The sequence below is a fragment of the Hermetia illucens genome, chromosome 6, assembly GCF_905115235.1.
Source record: "Hermetia illucens chromosome 6, iHerIll2.2.curated.20191125, whole genome shotgun sequence".
Taxonomy (NCBI): domain Eukaryota; kingdom Metazoa; phylum Arthropoda; class Insecta; order Diptera; family Stratiomyidae; genus Hermetia; species Hermetia illucens.
Genome location: NC_051854.1, coordinates 25,423,795 through 25,444,249, shown reverse-complemented (window position 1 = coordinate 25,444,249; position 20,455 = coordinate 25,423,795). Strand labels below are relative to the sequence as shown.

At 44.1% G+C, this 20,455-nt stretch overlaps 2 protein-coding genes across 3 annotated transcripts in view; both read left to right on the top strand.

Annotated features, from left to right (window-relative positions):
- Nucleotides 1–889: 889 nt before the first annotated feature.
- On the top strand, nt 890–17,423 carry LOC119660304 (UDP-glucuronic acid decarboxylase 1). The gene is made up of 7 exons (XM_038068778.1): nt 890–1,058; nt 1,177–1,445; nt 9,615–9,882; nt 9,962–10,093; nt 10,155–10,475; nt 16,712–16,845; nt 16,920–17,423. The coding sequence occupies exons 1-7, from the start codon at nt 998–1,000 to the stop codon at nt 17,049–17,051; spliced, it is 1,317 nt and encodes a 438-aa protein (XP_037924706.1). The 5' UTR covers nt 890–997; the 3' UTR covers nt 17,052–17,423.
- Nucleotides 17,424–17,572: 149 nt separating this feature from the next.
- Nucleotides 17,573–20,455, top strand: part of LOC119660306 (O-glucosyltransferase rumi homolog) — a 59,236-nt gene continuing 56,353 nt past the window's right edge. For both annotated transcript variants that reach the window (XR_005250418.1, XM_038068781.1), the window contains exons 1-3: nt 17,573–17,733; nt 17,789–17,954; nt 18,116–18,368. Coding sequence is in view for 1 of the 2 variants with exons in the window: in XM_038068781.1 (XP_037924709.1) it covers nt 17,706–17,733; nt 17,789–17,954; nt 18,116–18,368 (447 nt within the window). In the remaining variant the exon portion in view is untranslated. The remainder of the gene's footprint in view (nt 17,734–17,788; nt 17,955–18,115; nt 18,369–20,455) is intronic.

The following is a 20,455-nucleotide window of genomic DNA, read 5'->3' as shown; positions in this document are numbered from 1 at the left end:
TCTGACCGACCAGCGAAACGGACATTAAGGTTATGTAGTGAGGCAATGCAGCGGTGACCACGCTGGTCAGGTGGGGCTTTACTCTTGACGGTGCTTCCGCTGTGAAGGATCGAATTTACCAGCGCTACTTAACAACCGCTGACTTCAGATAGTAAATACTCTTCATTTGCGCTAAATCGAGGAAGATTTGGTCCTCTTCTAACAAAACTTGGTCACGAGGCTTGTAAATATGTACAGAATTACTGTGGTTTGCCCATGGCAAGCAGGGTTTATAGGGGACCGTGCCAACAGACTTGGCATACTTACATTGCCAAAGTTGCGTAGAGGTGAGAGAAACCCTCAGAAAATTCTTTTGCGGCTACGGACACCAGGTAAACAATTATTTACGGTCCTCAAAAAGATCACTAGTTGGAGTTCTTATCTTTCATAAATTCCCCGTGGTGATTCTGAAGATCTACCCCGGGGGGATTTTGATCTCACTGCTCAAAACGGTGCACCACAGCGCTAATTGAACTCTTCGGCTGGACTACTGATAATTGTTGTATCTGTACCTACATATTGGGCTTTTTTTGGGTGCAGATACACATCAATTATTTGATGATAATGATATTTTAACTAACGTCCAATATCTAATTAATCTAAGCCATATTTGTTTGTAATATTTAAAGTTAGATATCTGAAACTTCTATTTGTATAACTATTCATTTTGGCTTGGAATTTTATCTAATATTAATTCGGGCAACGCAGATTAACAAACGAACGTTAAATAACCGCCAATCATTTACCAGCATAGTAGTGCAGCACCCCCTGCCGGAATGACTTCGTATGAAAACTTTCCAAAGCAGAGTGTGTGGGTGGCTGTCACAATACTCTCACAGGTCATTGAACGCCTTCGGCCTTATCCGTCTCTTCGGGCAAATGTCAAAGTTGTTATTATGCTAATCTCTGCGGTGATTGCTCAAAGATGAGGCAAACGCTTCAATTTATATAACCGACAATGCCTCTTACGCGGCGCAAGATGAAACAGTTCTGCTTGTTCGGTGTCGCCACGCTACTCGGTAAATGTCTCTGAGTGATAAGTTCCCTGTGAGATTCCGTCGCATATTTCCTAACCTTACATTTTGCTTTTGTTTTCTTTTCGCTTCCATTCATAATAATGCGATGTTCCCGGCGTAGTTTTCGTGCTTTACAAATCGTTGGCATCGACGGAGGATTTGCAGCCAAATGCATTGCACCGGGATGCGAGGGACAATGAGATCCTGCCACTGGCGTCGGGGGAGCATCGAAACCAACAGGCGATCATTGAACAGCAGAGAAAGGAACTGGCGGAGGCGAAGGCCAAGATACGGGAGATCGAGGCCAAGCTGGGCCGGCTGGAGGCGAACGTGCCTCGGAAGTACCCCGACGTGCGGTTCCTCAACTATAAGAACCGCAAGAGGATACTGGTAATGTACTGCATTTTCGCTTTGTTTACATTCGCAGAACTCTTATCAGATCGCGCTTCACAGGTGGGTAATCTCAGACAGTGAAAAGATTTACTGTTATCTGCTGATTTTATCCGCGCTGGTGTTTGCTCTCCACTTTGATTACGCTGTAAAAGGCGATAGAACAAACACCGGGTATTATCGCTTCGCCTGGCGTACGTTGTCTGTCGGGCCTCAAGGGCTTGCATCCGATTCTATTCCAGCATTTCAACCAAACGCCCTATTTCTAATTGGCGCACAGATTTTTGCTTCGCTTCATGAAATTCATTTATTTTAGTTTCATTGGTACTCGTATTAGGAGAAAATGTAAGCCAATTGGAACAATGCTTCCAATGGAGGCCATTTGCCATAAATAAAAGTTGTTCGAATTCAACGTTTACATCTGAGCACAACTTGCCTAACATTTGAATTTATTTGGACAACAGAAAGTGTGAACTTTATTTACTCAGCAAACTCGAGTCTATAAAAGTGGAGTTTAGTTGCAACACTTGAACAAATAGGATCTCCAAAAGTTTCGCAGAACTAAGCTTCGGAGAACCCAGAAAAAATGCGAATTATATTTGTGGCAATAAATACTGAAGATGGTTTATCGTTTTCAATTCAATTAGTCTGTTGGGTATATTCAGGAAATTGGAAAATACGTTCCCTTCTCCTTTGCTGGTCGTTGCTTCGACATTATTGTTGGCAATCAAAAACCTTCATTGATATCGCTCACAAGCAAATCTGTGCTGCTACACCCTCGATCATCAGGGCTGGGAGCTCTTCTGCAGGCTACAATTATTTGAATTATGCCCACATCAAGCACAATGGATGTTATTAAACCGCTGCCAAATGCGCATTACCAAATTGTTAATTTATCAACAATTTCATTTCTGCCGTGTTCACCGAGTTGGTCGTTGTCATGGCGATCGGGTCAGTTATAAATCAGACAAGCCTATTTCGGTCAATTTTTGAAGTTTCCGAATTAACTATGGGCAATCATTTTAAATCTTCAACATTCAGAGTAGTATATTGATTACATCTCCATTCTAAGATTCAATCCTGATATGTTTGAAAAGATATTGAAATAGGTCTTGGTGAAGGACCTAATTGGAAGGCACCAACTTCAAGAAAAGGCTGTTCACGAGCGCTCACAGGGTATTAGCACATTGTTCTAATCGGATAATTGCTGATCCAAATCTGGGTCTTTTCTCTGTCCCTAGTTCTCGTCCTCTGTAATCTATTCTCTGCCTTATGTCCTCTGTTCTCCCTCCTCTGTCCACTGTCCTGAGTCCCCTCTGCTCTGTCTTTTGTCCTCCATCGTCTGCTCTTTGTTCTCTGTTCCCTTTTCTATGTCCGCTATCTTCTGTTCTCCCTCCTCTGTCCATTGTTCTCTGCCCCCTGTCCTACATCCTCTATCCTCTGCTCTTTGTTCTCTGTTCCTTGTTCTATGTCCGCTGTCTTCTGTTCTCCCTCCTCTGTCCACTGTCCTACATCCTCTGCACTCTGTCCTACGTCCTCTGCACTCCACCCTCTTTCCCCGGTCCCCCTTCTTAAGTCCTCTGCTTCCTGTTCTCTGACCTACGTCCTCAGCCCTATGTCTTCTGTTCTCTCTCCTCTGTCCACTGCAGTCTGTCTTTTGTCCTGTGTCCGCTGTCTTCTGTTCTTTGTCCCCTGTTCGTGTTCTCCGTCCTTTGTCCTACGTCCTCTGCATTCTGTCCTCTGTTCGCTGTCCTTTGCCCTACTTCCTCTGTTCCCTTTTGGATAACTTGAGGATAACTTGTTTCATTTCAAAAAAACGAGGAAGCTTATCTTTCTACCATCTACAAGATTGTTACCCCAATTCTCTGTGCGAACATCTCAAAACATCTTGATATTCATAATTTGACAGCTGAAGATAAGAAAGGAAGGGCAAAACAATCCAAAAACTGTAAAGAACAGAATAATTGAATTTTTAACTGTGAAGGAGGCTGTCGACCAAAAGATAAAACATTTGTGGCTATTATAAATACTGCATTTCTATTAGGTTTTTGCAAATGAAATGGCCGTTTTGGTACTAAAATTTGAAACGACTGTAAAGCTTACAAAAGTTTATTTAATTAATCAAAATAGGTGTCGATTCAAAACACTTCTCCCAGCGAGATTCAAGAGCATGTATGCCAGTTTCGTAGAAGTCCAACTGTCGGGTGTTGATAAATTCGTCGAAGGCAATTTTGATAGCATCTTCGTTTCTGAATTGTTTTTCCTCCAAAAAATGATCCAAATCCTTAAAAAAGTGGCAGTCGATTGTCGAAAGGTCCGGTGAATATGGCGGATGAGGCAGAGTCTCATTCTGCAATTCGTTCAACTTTTGAACCGTTGCTCTGGATACATGAGGTGGTGCATTGTCGTGAAGGAGTATCACACCATCTCTGTTGATTAATCTCGGCCGTTGAATATTCAATTTTCGGTGCATTTCCTCGAGTTGGGCACAGTATTTCTGTGCATTTATCGTTTCTCCAGGTGCCAAAAAAGAATAGTGGAAAACTCTAGCTGTAGACCACCAAACAGTCACCATTACCTTCTTCGGATGGAGGCTCGGTATCGGCATATGCTTCGGTAGCTCATCAGCATCTAGCCATTGTGCTGATCGGCGACGATTGTCGTAAAATATCCACTTTTCATCACATGTCACTCGTCCCCACGTACTCGAGGAGGGCGATCAGACCCGAGTCTGCAAGGGACTCATCTGAAGTGGCGCTGCCACGAAGCCTCTCCGGAGGTTATCTGGTACCATGGGTGCCGGTATGGCCCCCTGAGAGAGTATGCTCCAGGGGAATCCCTGGAGGATGTGTTCTCGGCCCGGTTATTTGAAGTTGGCCCCCTAGTAGGAGTTTCATGGTGGTTGTAGTTATGCCTACATCGCGGGCAGAGCTCCTCGGAGCTGAAGCGTGGAGTTGCGCTGTACAACTCGGGAGCCGTACCCCTTAGTTGCGGCAGAGGTGTTAGATAGGCCTCGCATCCACTGGTATGAATGCTGAGCCTGCATTCAGTATAAACCAGTACCGCTATACTAGTCATGGTGGGGCTCTGATTGTAGTCACAAAATCAATCCGTGTCCGAAGAGGATAGTGGGATTATGCCTACACGGCAGGTACTGACGTTAAACTCCCAGGACTTTCATCACATGTCACTATTCGGTGCAAAAAGGGATCGCTTCTGTTGCGGCAGAGTAAAGAACTGCAAATTTCCATTCGAAGCGACATGTTTTGCTCCGTAAGGGCATGCGGAACCCTCTTGTCGAACTTTTTTATCTTTCCAAGTTATTGCCAGTGCCGGGAAACTGTTGAATAGTGTACGCTCAGTTTCTCTGCAATGTATCTTACAGATTGATTTGAGTCGGATTCGACTAGTAAACGCAGCTCGTCATTGTCAATCGATGGTCCTGGATGTCCACGTGGTTCATTTTGAAGGTTTACGTCGTCTGACCGGAATTTTTCGAACCACCGCCGTGTTGTTCGTTTACCGTATCAGCTCCAAATGCGCTGTTAATGGTCCTGGTTGCCTCCGCTGCTTTATGACCAAGTTTGAACTCATATAGAAAAAGGATACGTTCTTGGCTCTTTTCCATCCTTTTTTCCCTTTTCATTCACTGTTATCACAACGATGGTCAAAACTGAAATGACTCCTTGATTAAATGTAGGAGTATTTACACTTCATTATCCGACACTAATAGCGCCAACTGGTGGTGGTTTGATACAGCAAAATCGCAACTAACTTCACTTGATTGCCAAATCGGCCTTTTCATGTGCAACAACCTAATACAAAATCAACTTGTATGTGGTACTTTCGTTGAGAGCAGTAATGGAGAAATCTATCATTATCTTGACAAATATCACGGTGGATTCCAATCAGTTATAGAATCTATCATTCCAACTTTCTAATTATGCCGTGGTTTGGCATTGAATACGTTATCCAACCTTTTGCTTTAAAGTAAATCAGGATTAGCCATGTGAATTGGACTTTAAGAATACACTTAAAATATTTCCCGCTTCACACCTCGGAATAGGACTGACCTCATGGCTACGACCTTTGCGGCAATGTGCTCTTGTGTTCTGGAAAACCAAGTGGTAGCTGACGTCTACCGCGAGGTGTGCTCTTTTGACCTGGGGCCGGTTTCTGATAGGATGCTGACTACAAGATTCCAGTACAGCGTCACAATTATACAGTATTATTTACCAAAAGAGACTTCCGATATAGTGGAAAAAGATGCTTTCTATAAGCAATTACACACAGTTCAGGAGAGACCTCTCAGAAGTGACATTGTGATCATGACGGGTGACTGAATGTTAAGGTGGGCTCTGAAAACAACTTGTTCGGATATGTGTCTTGGCGACCGTAACGACAATTGTGGGAGGTTTGTGAATTTCTGCAGCTTCCACCGCGTCGTCCTTAGTGGCACATTGTTCACGCACAGAGCCTGCTGTAAGGTCAGTTAGGTTTCAACTGGCCAACACGATACGAGCAATCAAATTGACCCGGCAGTAAATTTAGAAGCTGTCTCCTGTAGGTGCGTAACAGCAGAGGCGCTGACATGAAAGGGATCACCATGGTCGCGTACATTTGTTGGCATGTTGGCTCCGTTGTGATCTCCCAAGTTCAACTTCGATCGCTTGTATGATCCAGCTGTCGCTCGACAGTTGGAGAGCTATCTTGCTGATCGGACGGAAATGGATCGATAAACGGTAAGGATGGAAGGCTCTATTGCTCAGTGCGAATGATCACGAGCGTGACGCATACAACCTCCGAACTTACGAAATCCCGAGACTCCTCATCCAAAATGACGAGCAGCTGAAAGGATGAAAGAATACTTCGCTTCACTTTCCCTGCACCTACACTTATTGTAGATCTGCTATTTCCTACTAGTACGGAGATCCTGGAAATCTGAAGATGTGGATGATCATTATATGCGTGGCCCTGCGACGGCAAGCAAAGATAAGATCAAAATAATCGTGAAACGTGAAAGAATACCTCGAAAGCTTGAGACAGAAAGCAGACTGTTCCCGCTTCGGATCGACGCCATCAACTCCCTACGGATCATTTCGGAACAGTGAGCGGAGTTTAGATTTTCATTTCACCCGCGCTTGCGTTAACAGGGAGCGAACCTCCAGCGACTCAGAGGAACTTGATATTGAAAGCGGATTCTCTCAGGATTGCATTTTTTTTTCTTTTCTTTTTATTATCGGCGAACTTCTTCATCTTGCCTTGTCCGGAGGACGTGGAGTCATGGACCTTGGCCACGTGAACGAAGGCACGTGAGTGTAGTTGATGTTGGTTCTTTAATCGGATTATTGTGAAAGGGGGAACACCATCTCTCTGGCAAGAAAACACCACCGCTGGGTTCAATTGCTCTACCACAATTCGAAAAGTAAATTTCGATGTGTGACAGGTATATTAAAACTTGCTTCATGTCTCTGCTGGTGTTCATCAAGGAAGCGCCCTCACATCAAACGTCCAGCGCCCTATACGCTGCTTTATGCATATGATGTTTTCCCAGCGTCTAATAGCAAAAATCATCTCGAGCAACTTGTTCAAAAATGTAATAATCGCCTCATGCAACACAGCCTGAATAAAACAGAATTTTTGATGACTGATCGCAATGAAACAGGCACTATCACTGTTCTGCCCAGAACTGAGCGATTTAAATATCTCGATTCAATGCTATCAGCTATAGGCTTTTGGGGATATCAGATTGGTGGACCCTGACGCAAAATAATAAGGCCTTGACCGCATTCCATATCGCATTCGCAAAATATACTGAGATTCCGCTGCGATACGACCCCATTTTGAATTCATGATTTGGAAATGACACGTGACGCCGCAAAATATTCTCTGCGAGGCATCTCAGCCGCGTTGCTTGGCTGAATGTCGCGTCATGTACATCGGTTATAAATCAGCCTTTGACTTCGTGTCGCATTCGTGGTTACTGCAAGCTTTACGCGTAAAAAAATAACTTCTCCTGAGAACAGTGATGAAGAATTAGAGTGCGAAGCAATCGGTATCCTCGCAAATATCAGAGGAGATATCAATCAAGGTATATTCTTTAAGCTCGCCCTGGGTTTGTTTGGCTTTGAACCCATTATCGCCTCTTTTAAAGGAAAGCAAACACGGGTTTAAAGTTGAAACATGGGATAGACTAAATGTACATTGCGTCATTCAATGTACATTGAATGGTATGACAAGACGATACCCAACTTGCTTCCAACAAAAATTGTAAACGGTATATTCTTCAGAACTTCTCAATTACCAACTCCCGTTTTTGGTTATGCAACTGTGAAGAGCAGACCACGACTAGCTCTCCTTCTAAAGACAGAAAGATCACAGGAACGCTGTTGAAAAACGATAGGAAAAGATCCGGAACTACAGCTCCTTGGCGGCCGACATGAAACAGGCATGGATATTACAAAAGATCCAAGCAGTCGCAGTCGTTATTTCAGTGAAAAATTTACATAAAACACTGAAAACGCTCTAAGCGCCGGACTATTTATGGAAATGCCAAAAGTGGTCATCCTTTTAACCTGTGCTATATTCGGACGAGTCTTGTCCGGTAACAGTCTGGCCTAGTGGGCTCTACTCAATATTCGCATATTCGCGCGGTTCTCTTTCTTTCGTCTGTTCCGTAAATGGCATAGGAGATGTTACTAGCAGGTAACCTGCCTTCCTTCAAGGGTGAGGTATCCAACATTCGACATATTCTGTCCTGTGCAGCTTAGTGTTCACAATAGTGAACTTGTGCTGACCGCCAGAACTCAAAGCCGGGATTACCTGCTGTAGCCACTGTAAGGCAATCTCATCAGTGCACTCCAAATGGAGGAGCCCATCAGGAAAACCTTGATTGTTAAATTTTGGCTTCGTTCCAAGCTTCAGCATTTTTGCCTACAGGCACTTCTGGGGGATGATAAATTGTCCCTCTAACATTTTGTCATCCTTGAAGGGAACTTCCACGGCAGCCGTCAGAAATGAGGCTGCAACTTGCGCATAGAACCTTTTCTTTCTCGCCTTCGTGCTCGTATTCCTATGGGAGGGACCAGGTTCGTTGAGATGTCTCTCGTTGATTTCAATAAAACGTTGCCCGCAACAGGCGTGTTGGTCTTACGCTTCTTGCATGCATTGCCGCTGCCAGAGGAGTCTAATGCGTCCAGTGTAGGTCTCACCGGGATTATCAGTTTGTCCCGCTTTCTGCCGAAGATTCTGCTTCCTTTTGATTTCTCTGGATATTATTGCACCTGATGGTGCAGCCATGTCCTCATTCCCAAGGTGTTTCACCTTCTTCCGCAGTGCCTTTCTCTGCCGCGGGCTTGGAACCTTCCCAGGTTCAGAGTGTCCAGTTCACATAATCACATAATCGTTGACGCAACAATTCATATTGGATTAAGGCCTTGAAGTGTGTTAGAACACGATGTCAATCACGATGCAAATCCCACTGCCACCAGTGAGGTTTGAACCCCGACCTTCCGTACGACAGCCTTGTGCTCTAACCACTCAGTTATCCGGACATCCGGTTCACATACCGACGTTAAACCAATAGCGTCCACCTCACCAGCTTCCATTTCTTCCGCTCTCCGTGGTATAAATGAAGGAGAAGTTTCTGCAGACAAGATTTAGCCTATACTCCGCCCTCCGCAGTGAAGTTTTCTTCTGCCGACTCTTCCTCTTCGGCTTATGGGTAAATTTGGGCTGTATTACCATGGACGAACCGGCTGTAGTCGAATTTTCAGTTTCCCCCTAGGTGAGAGTTGCCGTACTTTCATTTTTGGCTGGCTACGCCGCAAGCAAGCTTTCCATTTAGTTGGAAAGTATGTCTTCTACAGATTTCTTCGTAAAGGGATATGAATTTGGTGAGGACTGCAAAATGCGAGCCTCGGCCGCGACCTTATTGCTTTGAATTTGAAGTTTGTGACTGCTTACCACTTGGAGAGTTCAAATCCATATCTTCCATATTCATGTTTTTTGGATACCCTCAGTGTAGTAGTAAACTACTACAGGTTTTCGTTGTCCCAAAAGGTGTAGTTTTTCCTAATACCCATCATACGCGTATCATCTCTGGACAGATACCTAAAAGTCATACAAACACATCAAAGTGATATTCAATTTTGTTTGCATGATTTCCAGATAACAGGTGGAGCAGGTTTCGTTGGATCCCATCTTGTCGATTTTCTCATGATGGAAGGACATGAAGTTATCGTTGTTGATAATTTCTTCACGGGCCGCAAACGCAATGTTGAACATTGGCTTGGTCACGAAAATTTTGAACTGATACATCACGATATTGTCAATCCGCTTTTCATTGAAGTTGATGAGATATACCATCTGGCAAGTCCTGCCTCTCCTCCACATTATATGTACAATCCAGTGAAGACCATCAAAACTAATACGATGGGTATGTCCTTATGACAAAAATTAGTTTCCCTGTCTGTTCAAAGGACTCGATAAAATTGATATCACTTTTCAATTTCTAGGAACGATAAACGTGTTGGGTTTAGCTAAAAGAGTAGGCGCCAAAGTTCTAATCGCAAGCACTTCAGAGGTATATGGCGATCCAACTGTTCATCCACAGCCAGAAAGCTATTGGGGACATGTAAATCCTATTGGTAAGATAAAAACAAAGAAAGTGTTTCAATCATCTTAATCAAATTGTTTCTTCTTTGACAGGACCAAGGGCGTGCTATGACGAAGGCAAACGTGTTTCGGAGACTTTAAGCTACGCATATGCGAAACAGGAAAACGTGAAAGTGAGAGTGGCAAGAATTTTCAATACATACGGACCTCGAATGCATATGAACGACGGTCGCGTTGTTTCGAATTTCATACTTCAAGCTCTACGAAATGAAACGATAACTGTGTATGGTAACGGAAAGCAAACGCGTTCATTTCAATATGTAACGGATTTAGTTGATGGTTTAGTAGCGCTTATGGTATCAAATTATACACAACCTGTTAATATTGGCAATCCTGTGGAGCATACCATTGAGGGTAAGTGAGCGTGTTTTTTTATTGGTTATTGGTAGATGTATGCGTATTGTATTGTGGACCCTTTCACTTAAAAGATAAAGCATGAATTCACGATTACATAAAAAATCGTACCAAGTTTTGTCATATCAGTCCCGATGTAAGCAACGCTGTTACCAACATAATTCAACAAAAGACACAAGACTTGATCCAATGTCAGACTTTAACTGAGCGGTCTAATTTCACCCCACTAAATGGTTTGCAAGATCGATCTTTCAAGTTAAGTGGAGCCCGTCCGTAATCTGCCTTACAAACAGTCGCATGCAAGGGACTCGCAAGCTAGCATAGCATAGCGAGTCGATTGACGGTGATGTTGTGCCGCCCCTGACTCCGATATCACGAGGCAGGTTGCTCACCCGCTCAACTGCAGAATTTGGATGATGCGTTCGACATTTGTATATAGTAGTCCGTATCCGCCGCTGGATGTTTTAAATATTGGTCCTCGTCCGCGGCAAACATTCTTCAGATCACCAACTCGAACATGGGTTCCTAGCAGAATTCCTAGATATTTATAGAAGTCTCTCTCGGCCATAGCTTGGACGTGGAAGTCACCAATGCTATATCCGGCATGTGGCTCGTGATGACCTTTTTGGATGGCTTGGATTCTAATCCGAATATCACGGCTAAACATATCCACTATCAGTACTAGCGGGTCGATGATGAGTTGCTCGACAACCCTTCTACTTTTCGGACAGAAGGTTGTTGGTTTCCAGGTGTCCACTGACCCTGCCACTAATCATGGACGCTATCAATTTGTAGAGGGTTGGTAAGCAAGTAATCCCTCTTATCTCTGCGGGATCCTGCACCGTGTCTTTTTTGGGAATAACGTGGGTAATCCTCGCATTGAGCAAAGGTGGCAGTTCCTACAGCCAACCAATAACCTGATTAGTGATAGATGCTGATTAAGGTCGAAATGGTGTCACTGCGAATAATTAAGCGGTACTGCCCTGAAACTCGCTGAACAGTTACGTACACGTATTGCGGGAAACATTCGATGAATCTTTGGTGCAACAAGCGACGGTATCTGTATCTGCTCCGCTGTAGTTTTCTTGTAGTGAAACGGACGATAAAGGGGTGCATGCACTCAGCCCACATCATCCACTGGCTACGCGAAGCTACTATAGTGGCCGCTATAGATTATGACGAAACAGTTACCACAGCCGAGCCACGGCTAGACGTCGAATCGCCTAAGATTATCGATGTTGGCGACATGTCCGCTACGGGAGGTCGACCCAGTCATTAAATCAGACTGCCAGATGGTGTGATGTGTGTGGTAGTTCCTCAGTGACTAATCTGCCTTGCTACAAAATTCCTGCACTTTCCTCGCCTGTCAGGCTGAAGCTATCCTCCTTTCACAACTTGAGACAAGCTACTACGGAACTGAAAAGTTTTGCATAATTTATGTGTCCGGGGTAGCTTGTCGATGAGTGTGGTGAGCAAAGTTTGATTGAACATTTCTTGTATGTTCATCATAGCCGAGATCGTTTGTTCCCTTTTACCATGCTCCTCACATTGTTTCGACTGTGGCTAGATTATGGGCGACAATAATTATCGGCCGATATTGAGCGCAATAATTTCATAAAGAACGGCATTGCTCGTCGTCTATGAAAATATAGTAGATTTGCGTTTTACTGTTCCCACTATAGGTGCTCTAAGATGGTGAGGAGGCAGAGGGGCAGCAACCCTGTCTGCTGTTTCAACAACAAAATGGCCAGGGGGGAAACCTTCATTGGGTTGCACTGGGAAACGCTGCATTTGCTATGTGTTCATTTAGTCTTATGAACACGAATCAAGCTTCAGTAGGAACATGCTGGATCAATATCGTGATTTAATGAGGGAAATATGTATGTGGGTTCAAGAGGGAAAGGTGAGTTGTGACCAGTGCGGTTTGATGTTGTTGATTGGTTGGTTTTCGGTGTTGACGTTGCCACCATAGTTAGTTAGTTAGTTTAGTTAACTGGGGGGAGCCGCAGCTCCGAGCACTCAGGCCATTATTAGGTCCATTGTATTATCCCCGTAAGTTGCCTATTCAATGGCTTCCCGCCTACGGTGTTCGCAGGCTTTAGCGAATCTGAGAACATTCTCAAGAGGCAGAGAGTGTGCAGATTCTTCATTGAAGAAAATCTTGCCAAGATGTCTTCGTCTAAGATATGAGGATGCCGGGCAGCTGCATAAAAAGTGCAGGGCTGTCTCCTCCTCCTCCTCACATTGGCTGCACACAGCCGAAACCACTACCCCAATCTTTTCCATATGGTAGTTTAAGGGGCAGTGTCCCGTCAAAAGCCCTACTAGGGTTTTCATGTCCCTCTTCTTAAGGGACAACAAAAATGCCGCTCTAGTGGCCCTAGGCTCCTTCACAAGGATTTTCGCTTGCCGGCAAGAGTCCAAATTTCTCCACTCGGTTGCGTGAATCCTTGCAATTTCACCCTTCAGAGTAGACTTGACAGTAGATGGTCGGATTCCAAGAGCTGGTTCTGGCCTCACCATTGTGGATCCAGACCCTTGGCGAGCCAGTCTATCAGCCCCCTCATTACCGGCGATGTTAGAGTGCCCCGGCACCCACATCAGGAATGTTTCGTTCAGTCGGCCAAGTTTCAGCAGCACCTGATGACAACTCCACACCAACTGGCTTGATATGTTGTTGCCATTTAGTGCTGATAATGCCGCTCGACTGTCGGAACAGATTCGAATGGTGCGACCCCTCCATTTTTGTCGCAGCCATTCTTCTGCCACCAATGGCGTGGGTCGTCATTTTTCCGAGGGGTCGGGCCAGTTCTATAATCGGATTCTCCGAGAACACACCTGCACCCGATCCATCCTCCGTGACTGACTCGTCGGTGAAGATTATTAGGTCTGTAATCTGAAAAGATTCATGACCACTTGTCGACCATTCTTCTCGTTCGGTGATTACGACAGTGTATGTCTTTTCAAAGACGAATCTGGAAACCATATGATCGGTCGGCATCAGGGCTACCGGATGTTTTTCAAGGAATTTCCAGATAGACGCATGCCCGTTGGATTGGCCGCCTTTCCACGCCCCAATGGTATCAAGCCTATATGCGTCGTTGGCTGCTTTCCGTTTCACCTCCAAGTGAATGGGGGGTAAATTTAGGATAGCTTCAAGTGCCGCAGTCGGCGTAGTACTCATTGCTCCAGTAATACTTAGGCAACCAAGTCCACCATATATTTTGTCTTGTCTTCATTGATCTCGCGCCGCCTGCTCAATCTGGATGAAGGCAGTTTGTACGTCTCGGGTGGTTCTTCCCATAATGTCGATATCGTCAGCATAGGCCAGTAGTTGGGTGGACTTAAAGAGAATCGTACCTCTTGCATTTACCTCAGCATTACGGATCACTTTCTCGAGGGGCAGGTTAAAGAGGATGCATGATCGGGCATCCCCTTGTCGGAGACCGTTGTTGATGTCGAATGGTCTTGGGAGTGATCCTGCTGCTTTTATCTGGCCTCGCACATTGGTCAGGGTCAGCCTAGTCAGTCTTATCAGTTTCGTCGGGATACCGAATTCTCTCATGGCCATGTACAGTTTTATCCTGGCTATGCTATCATAGGTGGCTTTAAACTCGATGAATAGATGGTACAACTGATGGCCATATTCCAGTAGTTTTTCCATCGCTTGCCGCAGAGAGAAAATCTGATCTGTTGCTGATTTGCCGGGAGTGAAGCCTCTTTGGTATGGGCCAATGAAGTTCTGGGCGTATGGGGCTATCCGGCCTAGTAAAATAGCGGAGAATATCTTATAGATGGTACTCAGTAACGTGATACCTCTATAATTGCTGCACTGTGTGATATCTCCCTTCTTATATATGAGACAGATAATGCCTCGTTGCCAATCGTCAGGCATTGATTCGCTGTCCCATATCTTGAGCATCAGTTGATGAACCACTTGGTGTAACTGGTCGCCTCCATATTATTCGGCTCTAATTCCATCGGCTCCTGTGTGACTATTTCTCCTATACTTGGTGGTGGCAGTATTTGTCTATCGTCTTCAGTTGGCGGGAGCTGCAACTCGCCGATGTTCTGGTTGTTCAGTAGTTCATCAAAGTACTCAACCCATCGCTCCAATATGCCCGTTCTGTCGGAAATCATATTTCCCTCTTTGTCTCGGCAAGATGAGCATGGAGGTGTATAAGGCTTCATTCTGTTGACTTGTTGGTGAAACTTGCGCGCCTGGTGCGGTTGCTCCCTGCACTTTTCGAGTTCACAGACTTGTTGGTTCTCTCAGGCTTTCTTTTTTCGTCTATGAAGTCGCTTCTCCGCTCGACGGAGTTCGTGATAAGTCTGTGCGCGTGCCCGCGTTCTTTTAGAATGCAACATTACTCGGTATGCGGCTTCCGTTCTGTTGCCAGCTTACATTCATCGTCAAACCAGCCGTTCCGACTCCTTTTGCGGCTGGGGCCAAGTATGTTTGTGGCCGTATCCATGATAACGTTCTTCAGGTGGTTGTTGATCCTTCATCTCTAGTTCTCTGTTGACTGCGGTTATTACGACATCCATTTCCCTCTTATAGGTGTCGCGGAGGGCTGTGTTGTGGATGGCTTCAGTGTTAACTCTCACCTGATTGTCAGAGGGGATTCTGGGTGGTGTTGTTATTCGAGCTCGGAGCACCATGCCAACGAGATAGTGATCCGAGTCTATATTGGCCCCCCTATATGTTCTGACATTCATCACGGCTGACAGGTGGTGGCGTTCGATCAACACGTGGTCGGTTTGGTTGAAAGTAGTCCCGTCTGGAGAAGCCCACGTATGTTTGCGGACCGCTTTCCGCGCAAACCAGGTACTTCTAACAACCATTTCGTATGACGCTGCTAATTGAATGATCCGCAGTCCGTTATCATTTGTATTTTGGTTTGAGCTATGGGAGCCAACGTATCGTCTGAATACGGGCTCATTCCCTACTTGGCTGTTAAAATCCCCAAGTATGATTTTGACATCATATCTGGGACAGTCTTCGAGGGTTTGTTCTACTGCCTCGTAGAAGGTATCCTTCTCCGACTCTGCAGTCTCATTTTTTGGCTGACTAAGAAACCTACTCTGAGCACATGGTTTACTGGATGGCCACTATAATATATGATGTAGCGGCTCTTCTCCAGAAAACCGGTCCCTGGGACAGGGTATCGGCTAGCTACTCAGCAGCTTCATCTCTGTACAGGGAGCGCACGTTCCATGAGAAAATGTGCAAATCGTTATTCCTTTGTCGTTTCCGGGTTCTTCGTTGTGTTATCCATCTAGTCCGAGTTGTCAGCCCTACCCAATCCCCCAAACCTGGAGGACCAGTTGGTACAATTTGTCCCGTTTTTGGGCGCGGAAGGCTCGCCTTCATCCTTCTCCGTCTGTAGCTTTCAGTAGGAATAATCCAGGTTTTATACTCCATCCTGGGTACCAATCCACGTTTCGCCCTGGGATCTATACTACATACAACCGTTTATTAGTACAAGTGAGTGTCCGCAAAATCGACAATATGCTTGCTAACCACATGTTCCAAACCTTTTTCCGTGACGGCACTCATTGCCATTTGTCTTTTCGCCGACATAACCATTAAGGTTACCCTCAATGACGATATAATCGTCGACAGACATATTGCAATTCAATAGTTGCCAGGCCCCTGGCAGTGCGTATGCGTAGAAGAAATGGAGTGTGCGGTCAGTAGTAGTATGCCTCATCAATTGGGCATCAAATTGCATTTCTTTAATAACCTCACAGAAATCCTCAGAGATAGTAATGCCAGCATCATACTGAGCGCGTGGGCTACCAAATAGAAATGTTTATAGACATTTTTACCACGTTCGCATCGTATATCGTAGTTTTCGGCACCGCATCAAAGCTCAGATATCCATACTCGTCTTCCAAATGCTCTTGCGAGTTCCTGCATCTTACCATTGCACACACGGATTTATGTGGCACAGACCTTTTTCAACCAGTGCTTGACATGACGCGTCGAGTGACGCTCTATCATTTTTCAAGGCTCTGTATATGGGATGTTTGACCTATCGCAGGACCTGCCACCAAGACGTGTGGAAAGATTTTGCATTGTAAAATAGTTCCAATAATGCTTTATCTCCCTCCCTTAAGGCAAGGTTCCCCTCTTGTACAATCTGTATGGCCTTCCACAAAATAAATGTACGTTCATTGCTCCAACATTATCAGCAATATTTTAATTTATTCATTTTCTTACTTTTTCACAGAATTTGCGGTTATTATAAAAGATCTTGTTGGCGGGACAAGTATAATCTCACAGGGAGCGGCAGTCGAAGATGATCCTCAACGACGCAAACCGGACATAACGAGGGCTAAAAGATATTTAAACTGGGAACCAAGGGTAAGTTCTTCTTTTCATATTCAATCAATTCCAACTGACTCTGAATCATCCTTTTCAATCGTTGGTTGCAACAGGTACCACTGAAGGTTGGGTTAGAAAAGACAATTGAATATTTCCGTAGAGAATTGGACAGAGCAAATCATTCGGAAAGAAATGTATTCATGCCTGATAATAAGTCGAAAAAGTCAGAAAAGATTCTAGTCTAGTGAAATGATGCTGTTTTTATTATTTGATCAGTTGATAAGTTCGATTTAGGGAATGAAACACTTTTTTTATATACATACATATTTTTCTAACAAATAAGGGTAACAGGAGCAGTAGCGGAAGAATATAGTTAAATATATACACACATAATATATAGTAGACTCCTTTTGTATATGGAATATCTGACACTTTTATACGCATGAAAATATATCAGAATAAATCGTAGGACGAAAATCGTTGTATAGTATTGTAACGGAATTCAATGATATCCCGCAACATTGGTAGAATTCGAGTTTTTTTTTGCGTTTTTGTTGATGTTTATTTTTAGTTATCGAATTTTCTCGCGCATAGCTTTGTAAATAAAGTGCAATTTGAATACGCTTCTGATTTCTGGAAAATTGAGAATAAATCCATTTGTTACTGAAGAAAGGTGGTTCATGATTTATCTAGGTTTTCCGCTATGCTAGGGAACATTGGGTCAAAACCAAAGCAGGACAGTAAAAACGCGAATTATGCTTGACAATCTTAGTCACCTTCATCAAATGTCCCATGCGATGACGTTCAATTATCAAGTATTAGTTTACTTTTACGCAAAGGTTGATTTTTTATCTTACCTTTTAATTTTTCCCCTTTTATTTTGTATCTTTTCTTCATAAATGTCTTCTTCGAGTTCCGAGTCGCTGGGTAAGTCCATGACAACCAAACACGGACGTAAATACATTGAGATTCATTATTGAAGATAACTCGCTGGACGACTTCCATAGGCTAGTAGCCAAGTACACAATTAGATATGCCATCGAAAAGCTCCTGCTTTTGAACCTGGGAAGGAAAAAGCAGTTGATAGACAACTTACCTCGACTGAAAAAATATGAACTGGCTTCGGAAGCTGATGTTGAAAACAACATGTAAGTTGACTAGTGACTACGATTTGTCACTTTTCCTTTCGATATTTGATTAATGTCAAATAAATTCTATTAGCAAATAAGCAGTTGCGCATGTTTTTCTTTTCGGATACAATTTTCGTTTAATTAATTTGATTAACGGCGATATTTTGGTGTAATTCTAGCGATTATGTAAAATCAACTTTAATTGAAATTTGCAAAGAGATTGAATACGATGGAAGTTTTTACAAATTGCAAAAATTTTCAATGGGAGAAAGGTCACAAGATCCAATAGGACAAAGCTTTTTGCGTATGTACGCTATTAATAAATCGATGGCAGAATATTTAGAGAAGAAAGTCCCAGAAGAAGAAAATATATTTAAGGAATCGGAAAAGGAAATGATGATGGATGAAAACACGTTGGATGAACGTAGCTTGGTAAGATTTCCGACTTATTTTATTTGAAATGTGGCACCAGCACTGTTCCGTGCATCTTATCTTCAATACGGTAGAATTTTTTCCTTGTTGGGGTACTCATTTACCAGATGCTTGATTATCGGTGGTCTTATTCTTTCTGCTGCCTGTCCTTCTTTGATTACCACTTAAGGCTACCTAAAATATTCTATGGCCCTAGTAAATACCAGGGTTTGTTTAATCCAATGTAAATTTGCTGCAACCTATCCAATAGTTTACACTCTTTTTCGCAGTAGCCTTTTTGCAAAATTACTTCTGTTTGTCAGTATCCGTGGGTAATTTATTTTTGTACTTAATAAACTGCTCCCGGGGGTGTGTGTGTAAGCGAGAAGCTACAGCTTCTGAGCACTCAGGCCGTGTTGGCCCATTGCATTCGCCACCCCCGTCTAACGGAATATTCCGGATTCGTTAACGTATCGCAGGATTTCCGTTAGTGGATGTGATGCTGCCCGTCGCAACTGGAGAACATCGGCACCAAAGATCTGATGCCTGATGCGTCCATAGGCTTCCTCATTACAGGAGGGACATGTATCATTTTGAATAATTCCTATTTTGAACGTATGCCCAGCTAGTGCATTATGGCCTGTCAGAATGCCACAATACTCCTGCAAGTATTTTCTTGAGAATTGTGGGGTCCTAAATCCGCATCAACTTGATGCCGGACCGAACCAAATGAGGAGCAACTTACTCCCTTGTCCACGGATCCCTCGTTTAGGGCTTTGCACCCAAACTTTAAAAAAATGTAAGGCGATGACGGCTTTACGGTTTCTTACCAGGACGGGCAAATCATCAGACGCTGCCCCTCACCTCTGCCCTGCCCTCCTTTATATAATTCGCAAAACGCATTGTGTTCTTCGTATTATATAAAGGAGCACTTATCGTCTGCGAGCCGCTTCGGTCACGCTGCTGTCAGGGCAGAGGTGAAGCAGAGTCTGACGATTTGCCTCTGCCTTGGTAAGAAACCGTAAAGCCGTCATCGTTTTACACTTCTAAAAGTTCTCCTGCTTTTCGACAGGATAAACTTTGCGGTACGCATGTTCGGTTCTGGCAGGAAAAGTTTGGTGTGTCGAGCAGCATTTAGGCTCTGCCACCTGTCATTGTGGGAAGCTTGTTCCCACTTTTTGAAGACAGACTTCGTCAATGCTACTGATACTCCCATTGCTCGTTCCGGGCCCGACATAGGGGAGATTGACCCTTCTTTCGCTTAAACATCCGAGATTTCATTTCCCTCTACGCCACAGTGACCAGGTACCCAGAGTAGTTCCACCGTATTGAATCTAGAGGTAGAGTTCAAACGGTTTCTGCATTCCTGACCGTTTTTGGAGATGATCAAAGGACTACTCAACGCCCTCAATGCAGCTTGGCTATAACTGCAGATTGCGATGCGCCTGCCCTTCAATCGTTCGCAGTCACCCAGTTTGTCGCCCTTATAATCGCATAAACTACGGTTTGAAAAACCGTTGCATATTCTCCCAAGGGAAAAGTCCGCTTCTCGTTTTATTCGAGAGGTAGACTCCGGCTCCAGAATCCTGTTATATTTATGAGCCATGGGTGTAGAAGACTTGCGTTTATCCCGCCACGCGTTCCTCTGGGATTTCCCAATTCTCTCTACGCTTAGGGTAACTTTATACCTTCTACCAAACAGATGTATGGGGACACGAGAATCGGACGGATTCAGTATTCCCAGTAATTTTTCCAATGTTCTTGCAGTGCCTAGAATAAATATATCCACGGACTGCGAATTAAGTAGTGCATTTAGAGCTGCACCGGATGTCGTGGATGCCCCCGGGTAAATGTAGGAGAATCTTTTCCTGTAATATGGGGTTTAAACTGACCTTGTTACATCCGCAACTCAGCCATCAAATGGTCGGTTAGGTTTCATATGACCGATGATGAATTTTTAATCAGATTGACTATATCGCGATCAGTAATAGATTTCGGAATTGCCTTTACATAACAAAAGAAGTGCTCACGTCGGCTTTGAATGAGACCATCATCTGATGGCCACTTACCTTCGTTTACCAATCATTACTATGTCTGCTCGCAGGTCG